The following is a 20,129-nucleotide window of genomic DNA, read 5'->3' as shown; positions in this document are numbered from 1 at the left end:
AAGTAGTAACGCTTAATTAATTAATACATGTAACAAAGTTCTGTATGCTAGTTTGAAATATGCCAGATGACTCTCATGATTGACAATATGAAATTTCACTATTTTTTCTATTCGTTTTCAAATGTAAGAAATTACACTTAGAAAATTATATTCAAATAATATGAGGTTACTCAGAATTTAGAAATGCCAGACTTACAATTGATAACATGATCACACACTATTTCTTAAGAGATTTTATCTCACTTGACATTGAGGTTCTAAATATTTTATTTTCTCACTCTTCTAATATATGATGAAAAGTTGATCTGCTGAGTGTTTACCATACGTACTGTGAATGCAGTTATTTCAGCTGTGTTTCTGTTCTAATAGTTTTGGTTGCTTCACAGGTATTAATTCATTTTTCTGTGTCCTGTGAGATGAAAGGTTGGGCTATTTATCTATTCTGCAAATACCAAAATATGCCATCACCTATTTGTCTCTCATGCCTGAGTCTGGAAGCAGAGATGTCTATTGGAAGTCTCAATTATTTTTCTTCTGATAGGAAAGCTGAGGATACTTGTTATTCACAAAATGTGTGAGACCTTTGAACAGAGAATTACAAAAAGTTCAAAGTATTGCTTCCAATTACTACGATAGCATTTTATTAAAATACAAAAATATTAATAATAACCCTGGTGGGGGAACTTTTCTGTCTGTACTTGGCTGACAATGGAAATGTATGTTTCCCCTGCATTTAAAAATGCATTTAAAATGTATTTAGATTTTAAAAAATATACTGCAGTGTTCCATAAGCAATCAGAATAATAGCATATGCGTTGGTTCAACCTCACTGTGGATGACAGTGCTTTAAGTTTGTTGGGGAAGAAGTCACATGGTGTATTCCTTCTTGGTACATGTATTGTATATAACTACAGGAAGACTTTTCACTCCTGATACTGTGTTAGTCACAAGCAATTATATGCTTTCTTCTCTTGACATTTTATTTCCTAGCTGCTAAAGCTCATTTTTTTCCTCCCTGCTGGTGCTGAGAGATAGTTTGTCTTCCATATTGGGAATGCTACTTAATTTTGAAATGATGTAAAGAGAATCAATTTCCATAGCCCTTGTACCTTTGGCTGACACTAGAAAGCTGTATTCAGTTTCAAATTCCTTTTCACTTCAGCAATGAAGATAAGGAGCAGTTGTCCAACATAACCTGTCATTTGAAGGAATGATAAAAAAGAAGTATATTCTTTTTGGTTTTGTATGTTTTCAAGACACTTTATGGGTCTTTCAAACCAGTTACATTTGCACAGCAGTTATTAACCACAGAACAGGTGAGGTTGGAAGAGACCTCTAGAGGTCATCTGGTCCAACCCTCCTGCTCTAGTAGGGCTACCTGGAGCTGGTTGACCACAACCATGTACAGACAACTTAAGATCTCCAGATGGGAAACTGCACAACCTCTCTGGGCAACATGTCTGTGCTCAGGTACTTGCACAGTAAAAAAAAGAAAGTATTTCCTGGTGGGCATAAATGGGGACACATGAGGTTCTACCTGAATATCTCGTCTTGTCACTGGGTACCACTGAATATAATAATATTCAATAAGGCATGTGATTGTTGTCTCTTAATTTGTGTCCTTCCTTATCAAAGCACATGTTTACTACAGAGCTGCAATGGGTGGAATTGCTCTGAGTGACAGATAAGACATTTTGAAGATACTAGATGTTGTTTTAAATCAGAATTCTTCAGGGGGATTTTCAGTAGATGTTAGAGTGCTTATAAATGATGTTTTGAAGAATATAAAACAGAGGAAAAATGTACCATAAAATGAGGTCATTTTTACTTGTTGATACTGTCATCTGTAGCAGTTATGGAGCTCAGGTATCTGGTATGGAACTTAAGGAAGAACATGTCTTAGGACAGATTCATGAGAAATTGCTTTGATGTTGGTCAACTGAATTTTGGCTACATCAGTGGAATGTTTTTTTCTAACAGAAGTGGAGATGGAGGGTGGCACAAAAGTATGGTGAGAGCATTTTTGAGAGCCAAGTCAGAATGATTCCAGCAATTGATTGTAGTCTGTTGTGCTAAAATGCAATTAACCTACATGCTTTTTCATCCTGTGTAAAGACATATTCTTGTTCAAAACTTTGCCAACAGAAGCATCATAAACACCTTTTTTTATAGTCTTTTGCCCTACTTTTATTAGAGAAAGGAAAAAAATGAATACTGATTATGAACAAAGCCACAAAAAAGACAAAATAGGAATGTCTTCAAATTATTACACTTTCCATTGGACCCCTTTTCCTCCTTTCATCTATTGTGTTTGACCTACTAAATGGCATTTTAAGAATAACCATTAATAGGCATAATACTTTCATACTTTGTTAATTGAGGCTTTGAACTTAAATTAAGTCAGAAAGAGGCATCAGGGGAAGAATCAAAAGAAACGGTCAGAGGTAAAAGACTGGAAAAGCAATGAACTTTTATCTTCACAGGTAGAACTGACAGAGAACTCAACCAGAGCAAATTAAGTAATCAAAGGGAGAGGTATTTCCAGGCTGATGTGGAAATTCACAAGCTTGTTTCTAACAAATAGATGATTATACATCCACTTTTATACTTGCAGTAATTACTGCTTTTTGTTATTATTATTTTTTAATATAAATTAATTACTTGCTCTTTCGTAGTGACTGATAACAAAAGAATGTCTCTGCTCTCTCATCTTCTTTAAGCACTGAAATAATTTTCTCTGAACTTTCTATCTGCAGGTGCAATTAAACCTTTTTGTTGCTAACAGCTTCACACCTGAAACTTGGGAAAGATTTATCCATATCGGCTGGCCATCCATTAAAAAAAAAAATCTATATTATAAGAATGATAGTGTTACATGTTTATGGCGTAGATTATTCATATTACAATAATTTTTAAGTGAGCTCTCTGAAATATTTTTGTTTTTTAGAACTATATGAACTTTTGGTCTCAAGTTTCTTAATCTCTTTTTTGACAAAATACATCTCCCATGCATGCAGTTAACAGCTGCAATTGGTGACCTGCAATTTCCAGTATTCGATAAGATTAAATGATTCATATAATTCAGTGGTTTGATCTTACAATTTTACTCAATGATTTATTCCTGTTCACTTCAGCACAGCTATTTGCTGAAGAGATTGGCCATCTCTAAGGTTAGCAGGAGTTTTATTTTAAAGAAAATTTTGTTATGAGAAATGAGCAGTTCTTTTATAACCGAGCTGTTCCCCAGTCTGAAATATATGGGGAAAAATATCTGTTCTGACAAAATTCACCATATCTACTTATAAGTTTTAAAGTCATCAAAGCTCTCTTTATTGGCATCTAGATTCTATTTCTTGGTGTGAAATAATTTTTTCTCTTACATTATCTGTATATTTTTAAACATTTGAATATTTGAACATCAATCTTGAAACATTTCTCATTGATTTTATCCAAGCAAAAATTTTCACCTTAACCAAATTGTTTGTTATCTTCAAAACTCAAGATATGCATATTCTGTTCTCATCTGGAAGAGGAGACTTCAAATTTAAAATGCTTATATGACAGGAAAACATTTTACTGTGTATCTCTAATGCTTAGTAGTGCACCTTTGAGAGAACAGTATACTAGCACTAATAAAATAATGTTTTCAATATAGAAAGAGTAAAAAAAAAATCTGAGTGGTTTTACTCTGCTAAAAGGTTAGAAAATTTATTTGTAGTATAGACACTTTAATTATGAGAATACTTTTGACTCTTCTGCCCTTTTTTAGAAGATGGAGAAACAATTTGTGGATTATGGACATTTTCCTCTACAGCTTTTCTTCATTTATCATTGTTGGATTCATGTGTTTACTCGATAAAAATACAATGGTATCATAATTCAGATGAACACAATTATGATGAAACAGCTGCACTTTTAGAGAAAGGGGAAAAAAGACATAAGACTGTTTTATCTAATCTAGTAATAGCTTTCTCACGGTCTTTAATTTAAGAAAACTAAAGCTGCAGCTCCATGAAGTTAATATTTCTCTAATTTCTGTCTGTTTTATTCCACAGAACTGAGTTCACATAGCAAATCTTATTGAAGTTAATTCTCCTAAAAATTGTATTTTCCTGTCACTATAGAACATTATTTCTTTTACTATTCCAGTTCCATCAATTGTGCTTATAGGAAAGAATCTGACCCTGGTTCTGTTGATGCTATTTCTGAGCAGAGAGAAAAGAATCTGTGTAGACAACTTCATTTCAGAACTCATGCTATCCCTAACTTTCACAACACAAGACTGCTTACTCAAAATATAATAATCCTGCAACTGCTTTCATTTTCTGCCATTAGTTTAGAAGTTCTTCTTGTCAAACACAATATCTTGCAGTGCTCTGAGATAAAACAGCATGTCTTTCCTCCTAGGTCTGTAGATTGACAGTTTAGGTCAGGTTTTCTAGGCTAAGAAAGGAAAGTTACTGGTGCCATCTTCAGCTCCTGGGTAGAGTCAGCTGGCAAATATTAGCCATTATCACTACACAGGTCCCCACTGTTGCCTCTATCTTTCTGCTGCAAAGCTGGCATAAATGATGTAAAAGATGAGAAGTGGAGTTGAATTTTGTTATTTCTGATCCTACGCTATAGGCAGTACTATGTTTGTGAGCTGGCCAAATGGATGAGTCAGCTGTGTAGTATTAGTTCACACAGTCTTCACTGAATGGTAAACTTTAAGATGTAGTTCAAGGATTTCCTTCTACTCCACATGTGTCTCTTCTGTGTAGCTTTAACATGGTTCAGAATTAGTTCATAGATCTGTGTTTTTAGTGCCTCTTCCATCAGTGTGTTTGCAAACTCTTTCCTGTTTTGCCAGTGATGTTTTTACTCCAGAGTGTACTAATACTGTGTCACAGAGAACACCTGATTTGTCTGCTAACTCAACTTCTTCCATGAATGAGTCAGAGATAAGCTTGTTAAGTTTCATTTGGCTCTATGAATAGCTGCAGTATACATTTACATGCATATTTGATAGTGTAGGAGAACTGTTGAGTCACAGCCTGAACCACTGATTGAGCACCTGGGGAATGGACCTGGTCAGCCTTGGAAGCACAGGTGAAGGCAATTCAGCTGTGAGACCGGAAGGGGGGAGCCTGGCTGCAAATCTCTTAGACCTCATTTAAGGGCTGACTGCCACTGGGAAAGGATCTCTAGCAGAGCTTTCTCCTGCAAACCTGGAATCTTGTGATACGGGTGAACAATCTTTTTCCCTTCCCTTATAGCACCTTTCTATTGTGCTAGTCCTTCTGTCAATTCCCCTCTGGTGAAACACCTTTTTCCCATTGTATTGATCTGTCCAATTGTTATAGGTTGATTCAAGAATTGAAGATAGCATCAAATTTGTTTTTGCTTAATTGTATGGCTATCTAGTTTTTGAAAAACATTATGTTCAGCTATTTATTGAGGTGGATGCTAATTTGTTTGTAACAGTGGTACCATCCAAGAGAGAAATTGTTTGGTTTGCTGATGGTGTTTCAGACCAGAATAACTTGAAACATCACTAGTGTATAACAAAAATACCAGAGGTAGATATAAGGGTAACTAGGCGGCTTGGTGTTGATCTCATTATAATGCTCTGTTCCATTGTTTTATTTCAATGTAATATATTTCATTTCAGAACTGTTTGGAATATATGCAGACCTGATTTCCATGCTTTGTGAGACAAAATTCTGGAAGTTTGCAATAGTCTTGACTGATTTTAATATCATATTTAGGCCTTTAAGTGACTTTTTTCTTCTCTGGTATGCTCTAGGGGATATGACTGAGGACAGTCATGTGTCTAGGTGGTTAGTTTAACATTTAAATTGGCTTGCAAAGAGTTTACACCTTCAGATTTGCAAGCTGTAGGAGATCAAGTCTTATGTGATCAACATAATCACTCTCCATGCATAAATGCTCATCTGTTAAGGCAAACTCCTATTTTCTCTATAAAGCAGACAGGCTGCAAAGCAGCTAGTCTCATGCTATAAATTCAGTGCTGTTTTACAGTTTTCAGGACCTGCTGGAGGGAAAAAGTAATTTCAGATCTCTGCATGATGAAAAGTAGTCTCAACATGCCAGCACAATTTTGTTTGCAATTTTTTTGGGTTTTTTTTTGAGCAGGTAATCATGAAGAACTAGATGTGAACTAATCTGCAGCCAAGAATATTTACTTTTCCTCTGTAACTTTCATTAAAAGACCAAAACATTTGTTCTGCAGGCTAGAATTCCAATGTGACAAAAGGTGGAATATATGCCACATGCTCAATCATAAAAATGTTTCTGTTAACTTCAAAGGGAGTATTCATGTGCTTAAAGCCATGTGCCTGTTCACATTTCAAAGCCTGCATTTGTAATACTAATTCTCTTTAAATTGGCAATTTGTTAAGAAGAGCACCAACCCCATAACGCTCAGGTGTCTGCTCAGACTTCACACTGCAGAACTTCTTAACTCCTACTAAAATAATAACATTAACAATTACAGCCTCACTGTTCTTTGGCAGAAAACCTTTGAAAATCTTGACAGCAAAAATTATTTTTACCTCAGCAAAAACACAATGTACAGGTCCCCTGCTCTTAACCCTAGGATGCTTTAAGAAGAATCTAGTCCTGTCCAATTGCAGTATTATTGAGTGAAAGCTTTTTTTCCCCTTGCTTTGTAATGCCTTTAAAGTAATCCAGAGATTATTTGTCCATGTAGAATGAACTCTTTGCAACTGGTCATTGACATGACATCTTTTTAGACTTTCAGTATTTATCTAATAGGGAATGCAAGACCACATTTATGTAAGTCCGGATTTCTATTTGGAGTTGGACATCCTAAATTGAAATGAAGAGGGCTTAAAATGGCTTGCAAAGCATGATCTGGGCTCATCAGGGCTTCAGCTAATAGAAACATCTTTTATATGGAAAATACTTTTGGCTCTTGCTTTCTGCTAACAGCATGTCAGAGCACTGCATTGGCATCAATGGACAGAAAAGATAAATAACTATAGTCATAAAAGAGCTCCTTTCTTAGTAGTTGGGTTCTTTGTCCCAGCATACTGCTGGCCTAGTCTGATTCTGCTTTTTTTGTCACTTTACTTTGTAACAACTGTCCTAAGTGATTGATGTAAGCATAGACCAAATGACTGAATGGATGGTGGCATCCACTTTTCTCTCCATCAGAGAAAAATATAGATATGTTCACTGTCACTTGTACCAATTTCCTGTACTCTGAAGCTATGCTCCAAGAGAGAATTAGCTGATACAGCTTGGAGTATGTTTATTAGTTTCAATATAACTGAACATTTCCATCCTCTATTTATCCTAAAGTGTCTTTGATTGCAAACTGTCTTTTCATTTCCTTCCCATTTCTTCCTTCTTACCTGATCTCCTTTTTTTTTTAATCTTTTGTACTTCTGTTACTTCTTCCTTTTATTTTCTCCACCTCTTTTTTTTTTTTTCTACCACCCCTAACTAAAAATTAAAAAAAAAAACCCAACACCTAGACCTTGCATTCTTTCAGGGAAATTCAGCTTGCTTTGTACAGTACAATCTCTGCCCCTCAGAGCCATTCTTCAACCCCTAAAACATCTCCAGTTCTATACTTCCTTAGACCAGACTATATAACGTGTCCAAGACCTCAGAAGTGAGCAGCTGTTAAAGTGTGTGCTCTGTAATGGACTCTAAGATCAATTCTTTTATTTCCAATAGTTCTTCTTCCCCACCCCCCCCCCTTTTTTTTTTTCCTGCAAGCCAGTGCATGCCATAATGCTTGCCTTTGATTTCAGCTGAAGACTGGATGCTGAAGAGCTATTCCAGCTCATCACTGCCATTATAAGTTCATACCGTGGCCAGAGCAATTAAGGCTTATTTATGTGCTTGAGCCCTGACAACTGCATGGACAAATACTGTTTTTGCTACTTTAAAAAGCATTACAAAGCAGCAAAATTCACTTGTCAATAATACTGCCGTTAGACAAGACTGGCTTCTTCCTGGGTTTAAAAGCAGGGGATCTGTACACTGTGTTTTTATTGATAAAAAGACTTCTTGCTGACAAGATTTTCAGTAGATTTCTGTCAAAGAACAATGGGGCTGTAATTGTTATTGTTATTATTTTAGTATACACTAATAACTTCTGCAGTGTGAAGTTTGAATAGATGCCTGAGCGCTACCTTTGAAACAAGGGTACAACTAAACGTTTGCAACATTAAATAATGTAGCATTATGCAACAGTCAAATGTTTGAAAAATGTGTTCTATAGGAAAATGTTAATTCTCTAATGTTTGTACGTGCAGCAAAATCAGATGGTATAATACATTGAAAAATAAACTTAGAATCAATTACAGGAGGTGAGAGTAAGTCTTCTAAGCCACAGTGCTGTGAAAGCAACAACCATTTCAGGCTCTCGTCCTCCAGATGTTCCGATGGCTTTTTCTGTCATCTGATAATCTTTATTGGATGAAAAAAATGCTGAGATCTTATAGCTTTCAGAGAGTTTTTACAGAGACTTTGTATTCTGTTTCTTTTAAGTTTTATGAATGTTTTCCTCAGGCCCATAACAACTGACTTTATGGGTAGATGAAATTAAATGTTTGACCTTCATAACTAGAAAAAAATACAATACAGTTGGCTTGGACTGGACGTATCTGCTTTTGCCCTCTTCCTAGCATATGCTTTAAATCACTCGCACACTTTTTATTCTTTATTTTTTCATTTAGATTGTGATCAAAATATGACAACAGAATTTTAGATGTCAGAAATATCCCAACTGGGAAATTCTTGTTACCCTGACCCTATTTGCTAGAGGTACAGTAACTGGTGCTGATGCGACCTTCTTTCTTGGAAGGGCCAAATAGAATATATTTGGGGATAGCAAAAACTAATTTAAATTAAAAAGTAATTAAATTTTATCTGTTTTCTGCATTCTAAAGGTGGTGAATATCAATTCCACTGGTCATGTTTTCCCTTCTGCATATTCTCTCTTTTGGAATGTGGAAAGACAGAGCCCATTCCTAATTCTCAGTAAAGATGTAATTGACCTGCTATGATTTTTGAAAGTCATAATTCATCTTTTTTCTTCAGGATGATTTTCCTCACAAGTTCTGTAATGTGAGGTCTTATTTCTTCAACAGAGACAGTAGAGTCCCAAGCCTTTACTACTTTCCCATTGGGGTCTACCAAGTATTTCCAGAAGTTCCAGGTTGGTTCTTCTCCTGTAGAATCTACAGGGAGGAGGGGGGGAAAAAAAAAAGAAAAATGAAAGAAAGTCATGTTAACCAGTTCTTCAGTTCTTATTTGTACCAATCTGATGTTTACCAAAGAAAGAAGGAATGTCAAATCTAGAGGGTATTCAGAGTGAATATTAAAATGATGTCTGAAAGGGAGATTTAACTAGACATTAGTCCCCTGGAGAATAATGATGGAAGCACAGTCAAGCTTGAGACAGACAGAAGAAAGGACTGTAGTCATGAGAGAGACATGTGTATGTACCCTATGGATGGTTAGAAACAGTTGAACACTGATAAGGAAATGGAATTTGGGATATAAAAAAATCTAACTGCACTGAGAATGACAAGTTGTTTGCTCATCCAGAATTTTTCCTCCATGAACATCTGGTATTGTATGCTTCAGAAGAATATTTCAAGAAATGCTATGTGAAGAAGTAACAAGGTAAATTATTCTAGGAGGTTTCCTCCTAATTCTCATATGCTACTCTTTCTCTCCGCAACTACATATTCATTTCACTACAGTGGTATTTTCAGCCTTTACTATCTTTTACATAACTAACAAAATGTTCGGGATTTTGAGTAAGACAAGGAGTCTCATTACACTAATGGCACAAGCACAGACCCTACAGACAAATTAGCATCTTTTTTCCACTGATTATACAATAGACAAAATCTCATATGGGATCCAAAGATATTTCAGAGTATTCTCAGTATACCGACAGACTTACATGGTTGACTGGTTGTTAAGCTGCAGTAAATATACTGCCTCCAGCAGCTTCCCTTTGCGTGTGGGCAAACGGAAGGAAAAGGTATGCAAGTATCATGTGACATGTCTGTAGTGACAACCTCAAAGGGAAAAACAGAAATGGAAGAGCATGTAGAGAATTAAAGGGAATTTTGACTAGCAGAAAGATCCACCTGGGGGAAGGATTGCTTTGGGTAGCCAAAAATAGTAGTGGAACTCCTTTAAATTCAGTGATGTGTGGGAGAACATTGTGGTGTTGGAGAGAATAAGAAGTGGCATGGTTCTTGCAGAGTGCAGTTTGTGATACCATGTCATCTTGGTCTTTTTTATAAATAATTCCTGGAAGACATTTCTTTCACATTAGATAAAGGCTGTCATTTAAGTCTGGCATTTAAATGGTATTTTAGAGTGTTTATTCAGTAAATGAAAAAGTGTCTCGATAGAGAATATATTGCTTTACAGTGTATTTTGTTAGCTGTCTGCCAAGAATGAACAAAGCCTCTTCAAGTAGCATTTAGCTATAATACAGATCAAAACTGGAAGAATAGTACAGCATGGCTGTTGCAATGTTTGATAAGGAATGAGGAAGGAAGTATTCAAGATTAACTCTTAGTGGCTGGTTTCACTTTTTGGTGAAGAAGTAAATCATGTAGGCACTTTGCTTCCACTTATCATAAAGATCATTAGATGAATCTTTAAATTCCACCTGCAGCAGTTGTATCACAGGAGAACCGCTTAAAAGATTACAAAGTGGAAAAAATGAAGATCAGGTGTTGTATGCATGTAGGAGAATATTTCAAGACAAAAGAAGTGACTAGCTCTTACTGGGCATTTGCTATTGTAGAGTTCTTCATCCCTTGAAGTATTTTCTAAAAGCTAGACAAACCTGTTGTAGTGACATAGAAGTCCTGCCTTGTGCAGGAGGGCTGGCTCAATGACTTTTGTCTTCTGAAAATTCTGTGCTGTGGTCCTGTGTGCGCAGTCATAGGCATTATTTTTAATCAGACAGTATCCTGTGTCAGGAATTCTACACTGGGGAAGCAACCCATTACCATTCCAGATTACTCACCAATTAAGTACTTGAAAGCAGGAATTGCACCAGCTCCACTGACTGCGACTTTGCTGAACATAGGAAAGGAGGCACCGTATGTCTTTCGTGCAAAACTCTCTATTTCTTTGTTGGTGTCTGGTTCTTGCTGCCCAAACTGATTGCATGGGAATGCCAGCACATTGAAATGATATGGGCCGAGGTCTTTCTGTAACTGTTGTAAGGCCTTGTAGTGACTATCTGTAAACCCACATTCACTTGCAACGTTGACAACTAATGACACCTGAAGAAGAAGAGGGTGAGAGATTAAAAAATGCTGCACGTGTCAGTTTTCCAACAGGTAGGCTGGGATGCAGCTCAGTTTCAAAAAATGAGGTTTTCTGCAGAACTGTGACTGAACACTCATGTTTGAAACTGCATTAAGTTTTGTTCACAACAGAAAGATTTAAGATATGTATTTCTTTTATGAATTTCCATTGGGCAACTGTGAATATAATCAACAAACTACTAAGTAATCTTAATTCCCAGTTATGGAGAGCCTACCCTATGGAGAGCTTCTCTGTTCTGCATTTTGGATAGTTTCTAAGCATTCTTAAGAAGTGACCATTCAGCTGAGCAATATTCAGTTGCCTGGAAGAAATCTGCACATTAATGGTTGTTTTTGATTGTCCATTTATCTGTTGTACAGCATCTGTTGTGCAACATCTTTTCTTGTAAGGAATTTAGTACTCAGATAGAACTGGCTGATCCATTTATCACAGCCAGTGTAGATGTGCTGGCAATGATAAATGGATGCACACAACTTCTAGATTGTCTACTCATTTATGACAGAATGGCAACATCTGAAATATGAAGGTTTACTGCCCCAATTACAGATCCAAAGTAGTGAAGTAAGTGCCCACTTTAAAGTTTTCTTGAGAGTAGAATAAAGCTGAATATTGCAGACCTTTTAGATACAGTATGATTTTATTAATAAAAGTAGCAGTGTGCAGCTTATGGCGAGGTTTCTTTACATTATATTCTTTTTTCAAACCATTCTTTAAGAGTAATAAGCCAATGCAAATATTATACCACCTAGTGAATCCAGTGGGTTTCCACAGATTATACATCAGCCCAGAAGTTGTGCTTCATTTTAAATTGCAAAAAAAAGTTTAAATTCAGTCATCATCGCCAGTATATTCCCCAGTATTGCTACAACAACAGTAGCTATTCGCATCAATCTTTCTGCAATAGTTAGGAAGCTTCATGGAAGCTGGCATGTAGGCTTCATTATTGTCAGTGTGAGACAGCAGTGCTGAAGGGCTCAGTGCAGCAAGAAGGGAGCCTAAAGCCTGGAGATGTTAATTGATCTGATCAAAGTTACACAGCAAAAAAGTATATATAAATATATCTATCCTAACTCAGCCTCCATACTCATGTCTGTGACTGCTGCCTTTGCTCAATGTAAACTTTGGATTCTAATGTTACCATTGTTCCAGGTTCCTATGCAGGTGATTTTATGCAAAATATAAGATTATGTAGGAAATATGAATAGAGCACATCAAAAATATATAATTAATATATGAAAAATACAGCACTACGAATAACATTAAGTCTCAAACCCAAACTCTCAGATAAAAGCTCATAATCTGGGTAAGGTATGGAATGATAGGGTGAAGTTCCTGTAGGTGCAGGAAGCAGTAAAGAGAAAGCTAAGGTGAAGTTGGTGTTTATAATTTCTTATGTTAAACATTAACATGTTGTGTGTTTTGTGCCTTGTATAGGCAAGCGTGTGGCTATATTTCAAGTGTTTTCTGAGCAGCCCTATTTGTTTTCCCTGGAAAACAGAAAGGTAATCTTCTAAAGTAGAAGCTGATGCAATCTTTGTGTTGTAGTGTGTCAACAAAACACAGTCTAAGCAATCCCTATAAACTTGCATATGAAATACTATCTGGAGCCATCTAGCTAACTTCCAGAGCACCATAGTCATTCAAACTACATTTAAGATCTCTACTTGAAATTTTAAATATATGCCATATAATTAGGGTTTAGGATTTTCTCTCCTCTCTGTTTCCTGTTCCCTCTCCTCCCCTCTCTTTTTTTATGAGAAGACACAATGATTTTATGATGCATTCTTTCACAAACTGTCAGCATTGCAAATTAAACTTGTATTCTGAATAGAATGATTAAAAGCCTTTACCAAGCTATCTCATAAGCGTTTCTGTCTGGTACCACAAGTGATTAAATGTGGTAATTTGTATTTTTTTTGTTTACTTTTAATAAATAACAGCTATTCTTCTTGTCCTCATAAAGAGATTGTACTTTGACAACTATTAATGATTTAAATTAAGCTCAGTATTCCCTTTGACTCTTCTCCCACCTTAGGCTCTGAGAATGCAAGTCAAGCACACCACCTAGTGTGCAATGCCAACAATTCGACCTGAACCTTTCTAAACCCATTTAATCAGAATTCTATATAAACTGTTGTCTTTTAATATTATCCTTTCCTTTACTTTCCTTAGAAAACCGATGCATTCTCATAGTGAATTCATCTATTCAACACTGCAAATTCAGTTCTTGGTTTACTTGATGTTTACATAGTGTACCCTAGAGATTTAAGAATCTATCACCTTTAAAGTAATTGTTTGTGGATCTTTTATCAGAAATGGTAGATGCTCATGTTCTTAACTGTCCCCATCTGGCTGATGAAAAGATCAGCTACAAATGTAAGATTAAACTGACTCAATTGTTACTTTCATGGATTAAAGTAGCAATTATTATAGCAATTATTTGTACAGTGATTAAGTATCAATACCCTATACTTATACACATTCAATAATACTACATTCTCAGACTGCAGAGAGCTAGGATGCAAGGTGCCTAGCATTGCTTTCCACAGTAAAATAATGCTATATGTCGTAGCAGTGCCTAGTGCTTTAAAAGATTATAATATCTTTGCTTCAGGGTTCCCAAAGAACTGTCCTAGCAGTGCTATATTACACCCCAGCACACTGCATGCATTGTGTGGTAGGCAGGAGGGCAGACAGGTTGGTACTATTGTATCTAGATGAGTATAAACACAGCAGGGAACAGCTGATGTGAGACTTCTAACTCCCAGACAAATGTATTTTTGGAAAGAATACTGCTTCATACTTAGAGCACATCTGATGGAGATGATAAAATATAAACTTTCTTGATTTAGACAGGTGTTCTGGTAAGACAAATCTTATCTGCATCCCATTGGTTCTTGTCAACCATCACCACTCCTCATGTTTAAAGTAGATGGATCAACATCAGTATGGTAGCCTGGATAAAGCATAGCAGGATCACCTTCTCATGCAAGGGAGTAAAACAGCCAGCTTTTTGATCTACAGCACTTGTGGTACTTTTTTTTTTTTTTTTTTCAGTTGTAGTATTTCTCTCCTTCTCTGCTTTCAGGTAGATGTAGTACCAGGCCAAATTTGTAGCACATACGTAAACTTCTAGCATTCTAGAAATTGTATTTCTTATACCCCCACAAGAAGAAAGATCTTCCTCATCTCTTTTTTAATATTTTTATTAAAGTGGAGGACAGGTTATATATTAAATACTTATTTACATCAGGAAAAAAGGGTATTTCAGAATTGTATGTAGTACTTTTCTTATTTACTCTATGATCAACAGTACTTCTAATTTGTATCAAGATGCACTTGAATGGAATGGAAGTTGAATTAATATCAGTCTCGCTTTTTTCTTGGTAAGAACAATTATCCCTATGATCTGAATACATAATTTAGATTAATAATGAGTTATTGGAGGACCTGCAAGTCATGCAGAATTCTGCAAGGTGGCTGGAACAAGTGCCTCCATTTTCACCTGTTTACTCCTTTCTATGCCAGAGCCAGAGATTCTGGCTCTGAAGTAAAGCTACAGGTGGTATTTGCTTATTCAGACAGATTTGTAGATGACATACAGAAAAAACATGCCCTTGTGACAGGTCTTATTGACAGAGATTTTGGAAGGAACTCTTTAAAAATAAAGCAAATACTGCGTAGATTGCATGTTTTTCTTTTTCCAAGATAGATATTTGAGTGTGCATTTGACCAGTTCTGCTTTGTCTTCTAACGAAATTGTGAATGGAGGAGGACTTTGACCAGATAAAGTTTAATGCCTCTCGTTTGGTTTAAACCCACCAGTATTTCTCTTTACTCAGCTGTTCAGGAAAATATATCCCTCCTTCTATGGGCCTTCTCTTGTGTTCCTGCAAATGATTTATGATTCGCCACTGTGGACCAGTGGGCTCAATAACCTGAGTGAAGTAACTGAGGAGGGTGAAAAGGATAGTGGAAACACAAAGCTGAGGCTCAGAGTGAAAGTGAAAGCAGTGCCTGCCTTTTTTGGTAGCATCACTTAAGATGCACCTCTTGAGTGCTAAGGGTGGAGGTTGTGGGCTTTATGTTGTTTTATTTTCTCTAATTTCTGAATCTATCTGCAAGAACTTTATGTCCCTTTTCCTATCCTAACCTTGTTCTATAGGGACTAAGCATCTTAAATTGTCAAATCACTGAAAAACAATCAGATTACATTCAGGGCAATTGTTTTTAAACTGGTAAGCTCTGCCTAGAACTCCTTAATGTAGCATTTAAATGAAATTTAAAGACATCATAAAAAATGTTTTCTTGCTCATCTTGTTGATTTTAGTATAACAAGTAGAATGTAGCATGATGTGCTACATTTTCACAATGCACTTACACAAAAATAACTGTCAATAAATCATTCATCTTTTACCACTGTATTACTAATTACGGTGAAATTTGTTAACTCCATTAACCACTGATCATTTTTTTTTTTTTAATGCAGAACTTTAAAAGAAATGGGATCCAGGAAAAAAAAAATTACTAAAACTCATGCAGTTAAAAGGCAGAAATAAGTTCCAAAAGTAACATGTACGAAGGTAATGTGCTTTAAGTTAAATAGCTGCCATCCAGTGCAATTCATCCTGCTGCACAAAGGACAGGCGCACAGGCAGTCCCTGCCTGCCACGTATACAGGGAGCAGCCTGCAGAAGGAAAACTCTGACACACAGAGGTGAGACCTGCAAATGCTTTATTTAAAGAGTGCAAAGACCTACGGAGCGATATCAAAGCAAGCACAGGCAACACTCCAGATCAGTTCAAGAGTCGCAAATGCAAATCTCTGTGCATGCATCGGGTTAATGTCCAATCTCTCCACCCCCCTTGGCTTCCACAAACATGCGAGGAGCGTGCACTTACCGAGCCCCTGTATTTCTCCAGAGATACTAGTTTGCCCCTGATATTTACAACTTTAAAAGTGTAAAAATCAGTCTCTTTCTGCTGAGTGGTGGAAAACGCTAAGAGCAGGAGTGCTGTAATTGCAAGGAGCATGGCTAGAGGAATGAGAAAAACTTTAGGGAAGGAAGAGGAAGGCTTGTGCTCCACACTGCCCTCAGGATCTAGCATGCTGCACGACCGAGCTGCAAACACTTGCCACAAAAGCAAAGCCCTGCCGGAAAGAAGAGACTGCTGCAAACGAAACTTTTGCAACAGTCTGGATCTTGCAAAGAGCACAGAATCATAAAATCCTTAAGGTTGGAAAGCACCACTAGGATCATCTAATTCAACCATAATTTAGCAGAGTCTGTGTCTATGCAAGACCTTATGGGCAAGTATTTATGGAGCAGCCAAATATGAAAACAGTGTTTCCTTGCAGTAGTGATGTGTCAAGTGAGGCCCTTTATGGGTATAGCCTGAATTGAAGTGCTAGTTCTTTGGTCCAAGAATAGCAAGATGGTATGCATGTACGGAATGTCAGATGTACAGATTTGCTTTAACTATGTCCTAGGAAAATAAGGGAGTTCTGTGATTTTTTGATGGATTTGCAAGTGCATTTTTTTTAGTATACTAACTATAAGCATCTAGTAACTGTGGTGTAATGTCAAAGGATATCAGTGGCTTGGTTGCTAGTGGTTACTGATTCAAGTGCTCAGAGCAGGAGACATGGCATACAGTCAGCAAAAACTGAGAATTACAAATGTGCCATGCATAATACCATGTGAAATGGAGCAGTGCTCGTGAGACCTTCAGGAACTTCTCTGTGAGGACTTGGTTTGCAGTGAGTGACAGGGTGATGTAGGAGATAGAACATTACCAAGGAGCTTTTAAGAAGCATTAAAAACTGAATGTGTTACCGAAGCTTTCAGGTTTATAGAGCCACGCCAGTGCCTAAGGATTAATGTACAGATGCCATTCTTGAGTTGTCTACAAGAAAAAATACCAATTTCTAACATTTTCTATGATGTCTGCTGAGGGAAAAGAATTTGTATATGTAAAGTAACAACCATAGAAGGCATTTGATGGTCATTGATTTTTTTCTTGGACCAAAAAACTGTTCCTCCGTGCCTGACTCTGATATTTCTTGGCAAAGAAAAGCAAAATGTAGTGATTTACAGAAAACAATTTAGTATATCCAAGGCATATTGGAAATCTATCTTTTGAAGAGCAAATCACATTTTGTAATCTGTTTTTGTTTTTTTTTTTAACTGAGTATTTTGGTACATCTTTGACATCTTGATGAAATTTGGTTAGGTGGTCCAAGCATAAGTGGCATTACTGTAAGGGAAAAAAACCTTGGTTAGATGAAAGATTTAATGATAGTTCTTAAACATTTCAAATTTTGCATGCTTTTCTGTATTTCAGCTTAAGCAGACATCCAGCATTAAGAAATCATGGAATGTTCTACATGGATGAAAAGTCTTTCATCATGCTGTCTATAGGAAAAATAGATTGTGCTGAGAATCTGAAGTTCTCATCTCATCTTCACAGGTAAGTTCTGTATTTCTGGGCATTTTCCTACCTGTAGCACTGACCATGAACCAAGTGCAATTTCCTCACTCTAGAAAAAAATCACCTCAGAAGCTTTAGAGAATCTCTGAGACAGCTGAAGGTGCAGATTAGGGCTTTAAAATGCTTTAAGCTTTTAAATAAAGAAATTAAAACTAATTAATTCTAAAAACAGTTTAAAAATCGTTCCGACAATAAAAACAACTTTTGTTTGTTTGTTTTTGGCCAGAAAAACATAAAAATAAACTTTCAGTACACTTTTTCATTATTTTTAGATATAACTATATAGCATTTAAGTATGGGACAATAAATAAGGCATCATGGTACAAGCAAGGTTTTGCTCTGTAAAGGGACTCTATAAAATCTGCTTCCTACAGCCTCATCTTTATTGTCTCTGTTTTTTATGCAAAATTCACTTGTTTTCAAAGTTACATTTTATCCTACAATCTCAGCCCAGAATCTGAAGGGTTTTGATCAGTGGCACTGAATTGCAATTTCTTTAAATGATGGCCAGCTGGCAGTGAAATTCAACTTCCTCTTTTACTGCCACGTATCTTTACTATTCCCTGCAATAAAATTCTGCAGAGAATGCAGAATTGTTTCCGAATACACACAGTGACTTGGTTTTGTAATGATCAAGTTTTCATGGCAAAATTGCACTAACATTTTCTATTCAAGTCTATCCAGCTATTTGAACTAAATTGCTGCAAGAATCTGATATATTCTAATAAAGTTCAGCACGTAGGAAAAATGCCAGTCAGTTTTGCAAACTGGTGCCTGTTTGCTCAGTAGCATGTCTAAATATTGATTTAGGAGCACTGCATCCAGCAGCAAGTTAAATTTAGTTATTTCTACAATTTAGCTTTTGACTTACCAAACCTAATCAATATCTTTGTCTAATAGGGCTGATTTGAAGCCACCACCCAGCTGACCTCAGCTGCCATCGGACAGCACTGCGGCACTGCAATTTTTGTCACTGCTGACTGGACTAGGCCCATGTTCCTAAGGGTCTGCTCTGCACAACTTCCCAGAAGCAAAATTGAGGTACCCGTTCTTCATTTTGTAATATTTGAGCTTGAAGTGAACTAGGAGAAGCTCTAAGGATTGCAATGAATTAATATATTTCAAAGGTACATCTTGCCAGTATTCATAGCATCCAGAATTACACATTTTGCAACCTTCATTTGCCTACAGACTATCTAAGCTAGTGTTTTCAACACTATTATTTATTTTTAATAATTTCCTTTTCATCTCTTCCATAGTTCAACAGCACTCTTATACCCCTTGTTTTTCTGGACAGGCCTCCTTACCTGGGGCTTGGCAGTGCCAACAAGGCATTTCACTGCCAAGAGAGATAGCACCGTACTGGTTCCTTGAAATATTTGCCTTATTCAAACACTTGCCAATTCCTTTAGGTCACCCCGCAGCACTGCCAAGAGCCCAGCAGGCCAGCCCTTCTCTCTTGAGACCTGCCCAAATGCCAGCAGACATGCTGGCCAAGGTGCTGTCCCTTGCCGTGGCCAGAAACAGCTTTGTAGCCAAGGCCAGGGAGCCAGGGTCCCCTTTCCCTCAGCATCCCAGGGATGGGAAAGGCCTGCAGAGGTTGAGCTTTACGTGGAACTTGCATTCCTTCACCAAATAGCAGCGAGCAGAGCAGGGGAATGGGGAAGGTCAGCTTTGAGGCCCAGGCTGTGGAGAGGAGCAGATCCTCAAAGGGCTGCGGTGCATCATAGAATCAGCAAGGTTGGAAAAGACCTCCGAGCTCACCTAGTCACCTACAAGACCGCCTACCACCGCTATTTCCCCACTAAAACACGTCCCTCAGCGCCAATCTAAACGTTTTTCGGACACCTCTACCTGCTGTTAAACCCCGCAGGTCTGCAGGGGAGGGGGCGGGCATTCCGTCCCGGCACGGGAAAAAAAAAAAAAGAGAAAATGGGGGGAAAAAAAAAAAAAAAAATGGGGGCAGGCTAGTGGAAAAAATGGAGCGCTTGCTTCCCTCGCTCCCCTCTGGCGCCGTAGCGTGGGGGATCAGCCGGGAAGGTGGGAAGCGAGGCTCTAAGCCGGGCCGAGCGATCCCGAGCACGGCTGGCACAGACCGGCCCGTGCCCACCGCCCGCCGGCCCGGGGCTCCCCGCCCGCCCGCGCCCCACAATGCACCGCGCGGCTGACATGGCGGCCGGGCCGGACTGAGCCGCTGGCGTCGGGGCCTCCAGCAGCCGGAGCCGGGCATGGCGGGGGCGCAGCCCCGGCACCCCTAGGGCCGCAGCCAGGTACCGGGCTTCGGGGGC

General features: G+C 37.6%; 2 protein-coding genes across 5 annotated transcripts in view; one reads left to right on the top strand and one right to left on the bottom strand.

The window, feature by feature from the left end:
* Positions 1 to 2,161: 2,161 nt before the first annotated feature.
* GPX7 (glutathione peroxidase 7) lies at positions 2,162 to 16,499 on the bottom strand. The gene is made up of 3 exons (XM_003208870.5): positions 16,252 to 16,499; positions 11,042 to 11,303; positions 2,162 to 9,221 (listed from the first exon to the last, which is right to left on the bottom strand). The coding sequence occupies exons 1-3, from the start codon at positions 16,456 to 16,458 to the stop codon at positions 9,058 to 9,060; spliced, it is 633 nt and encodes a 210-aa protein (XP_003208918.1). The 5' UTR covers positions 16,459 to 16,499; the 3' UTR covers positions 2,162 to 9,057.
* Positions 16,500 to 19,957: 3,458 nt separating this feature from the next.
* The window catches only part of TUT4 (terminal uridylyl transferase 4), a 43,544-nt gene continuing 43,372 nt past the window's right edge, over positions 19,958 to 20,129 (top strand). For 3 of the 4 annotated variants that reach the window (XR_014885157.1, XM_085231368.1, XM_085231364.1), the window contains exon 1: positions 19,958 to 20,111. The gene's annotated coding sequence lies outside the window, so the exon portion shown is untranslated. The remainder of the gene's footprint in view (positions 20,112 to 20,129) is intronic. The other variant, XM_085231365.1, reaches the window with a different exon arrangement.

This window comes from Meleagris gallopavo, chromosome 10 (genome assembly GCF_905368555.1).
Source record: "Meleagris gallopavo chromosome 10, MGAL_WU_HG_1.1, whole genome shotgun sequence".
NCBI lineage: Eukaryota > Metazoa > Chordata > Aves > Galliformes > Phasianidae > Meleagris > Meleagris gallopavo.
This window is presented reverse-complemented; position numbering and strand designations above follow the sequence as displayed.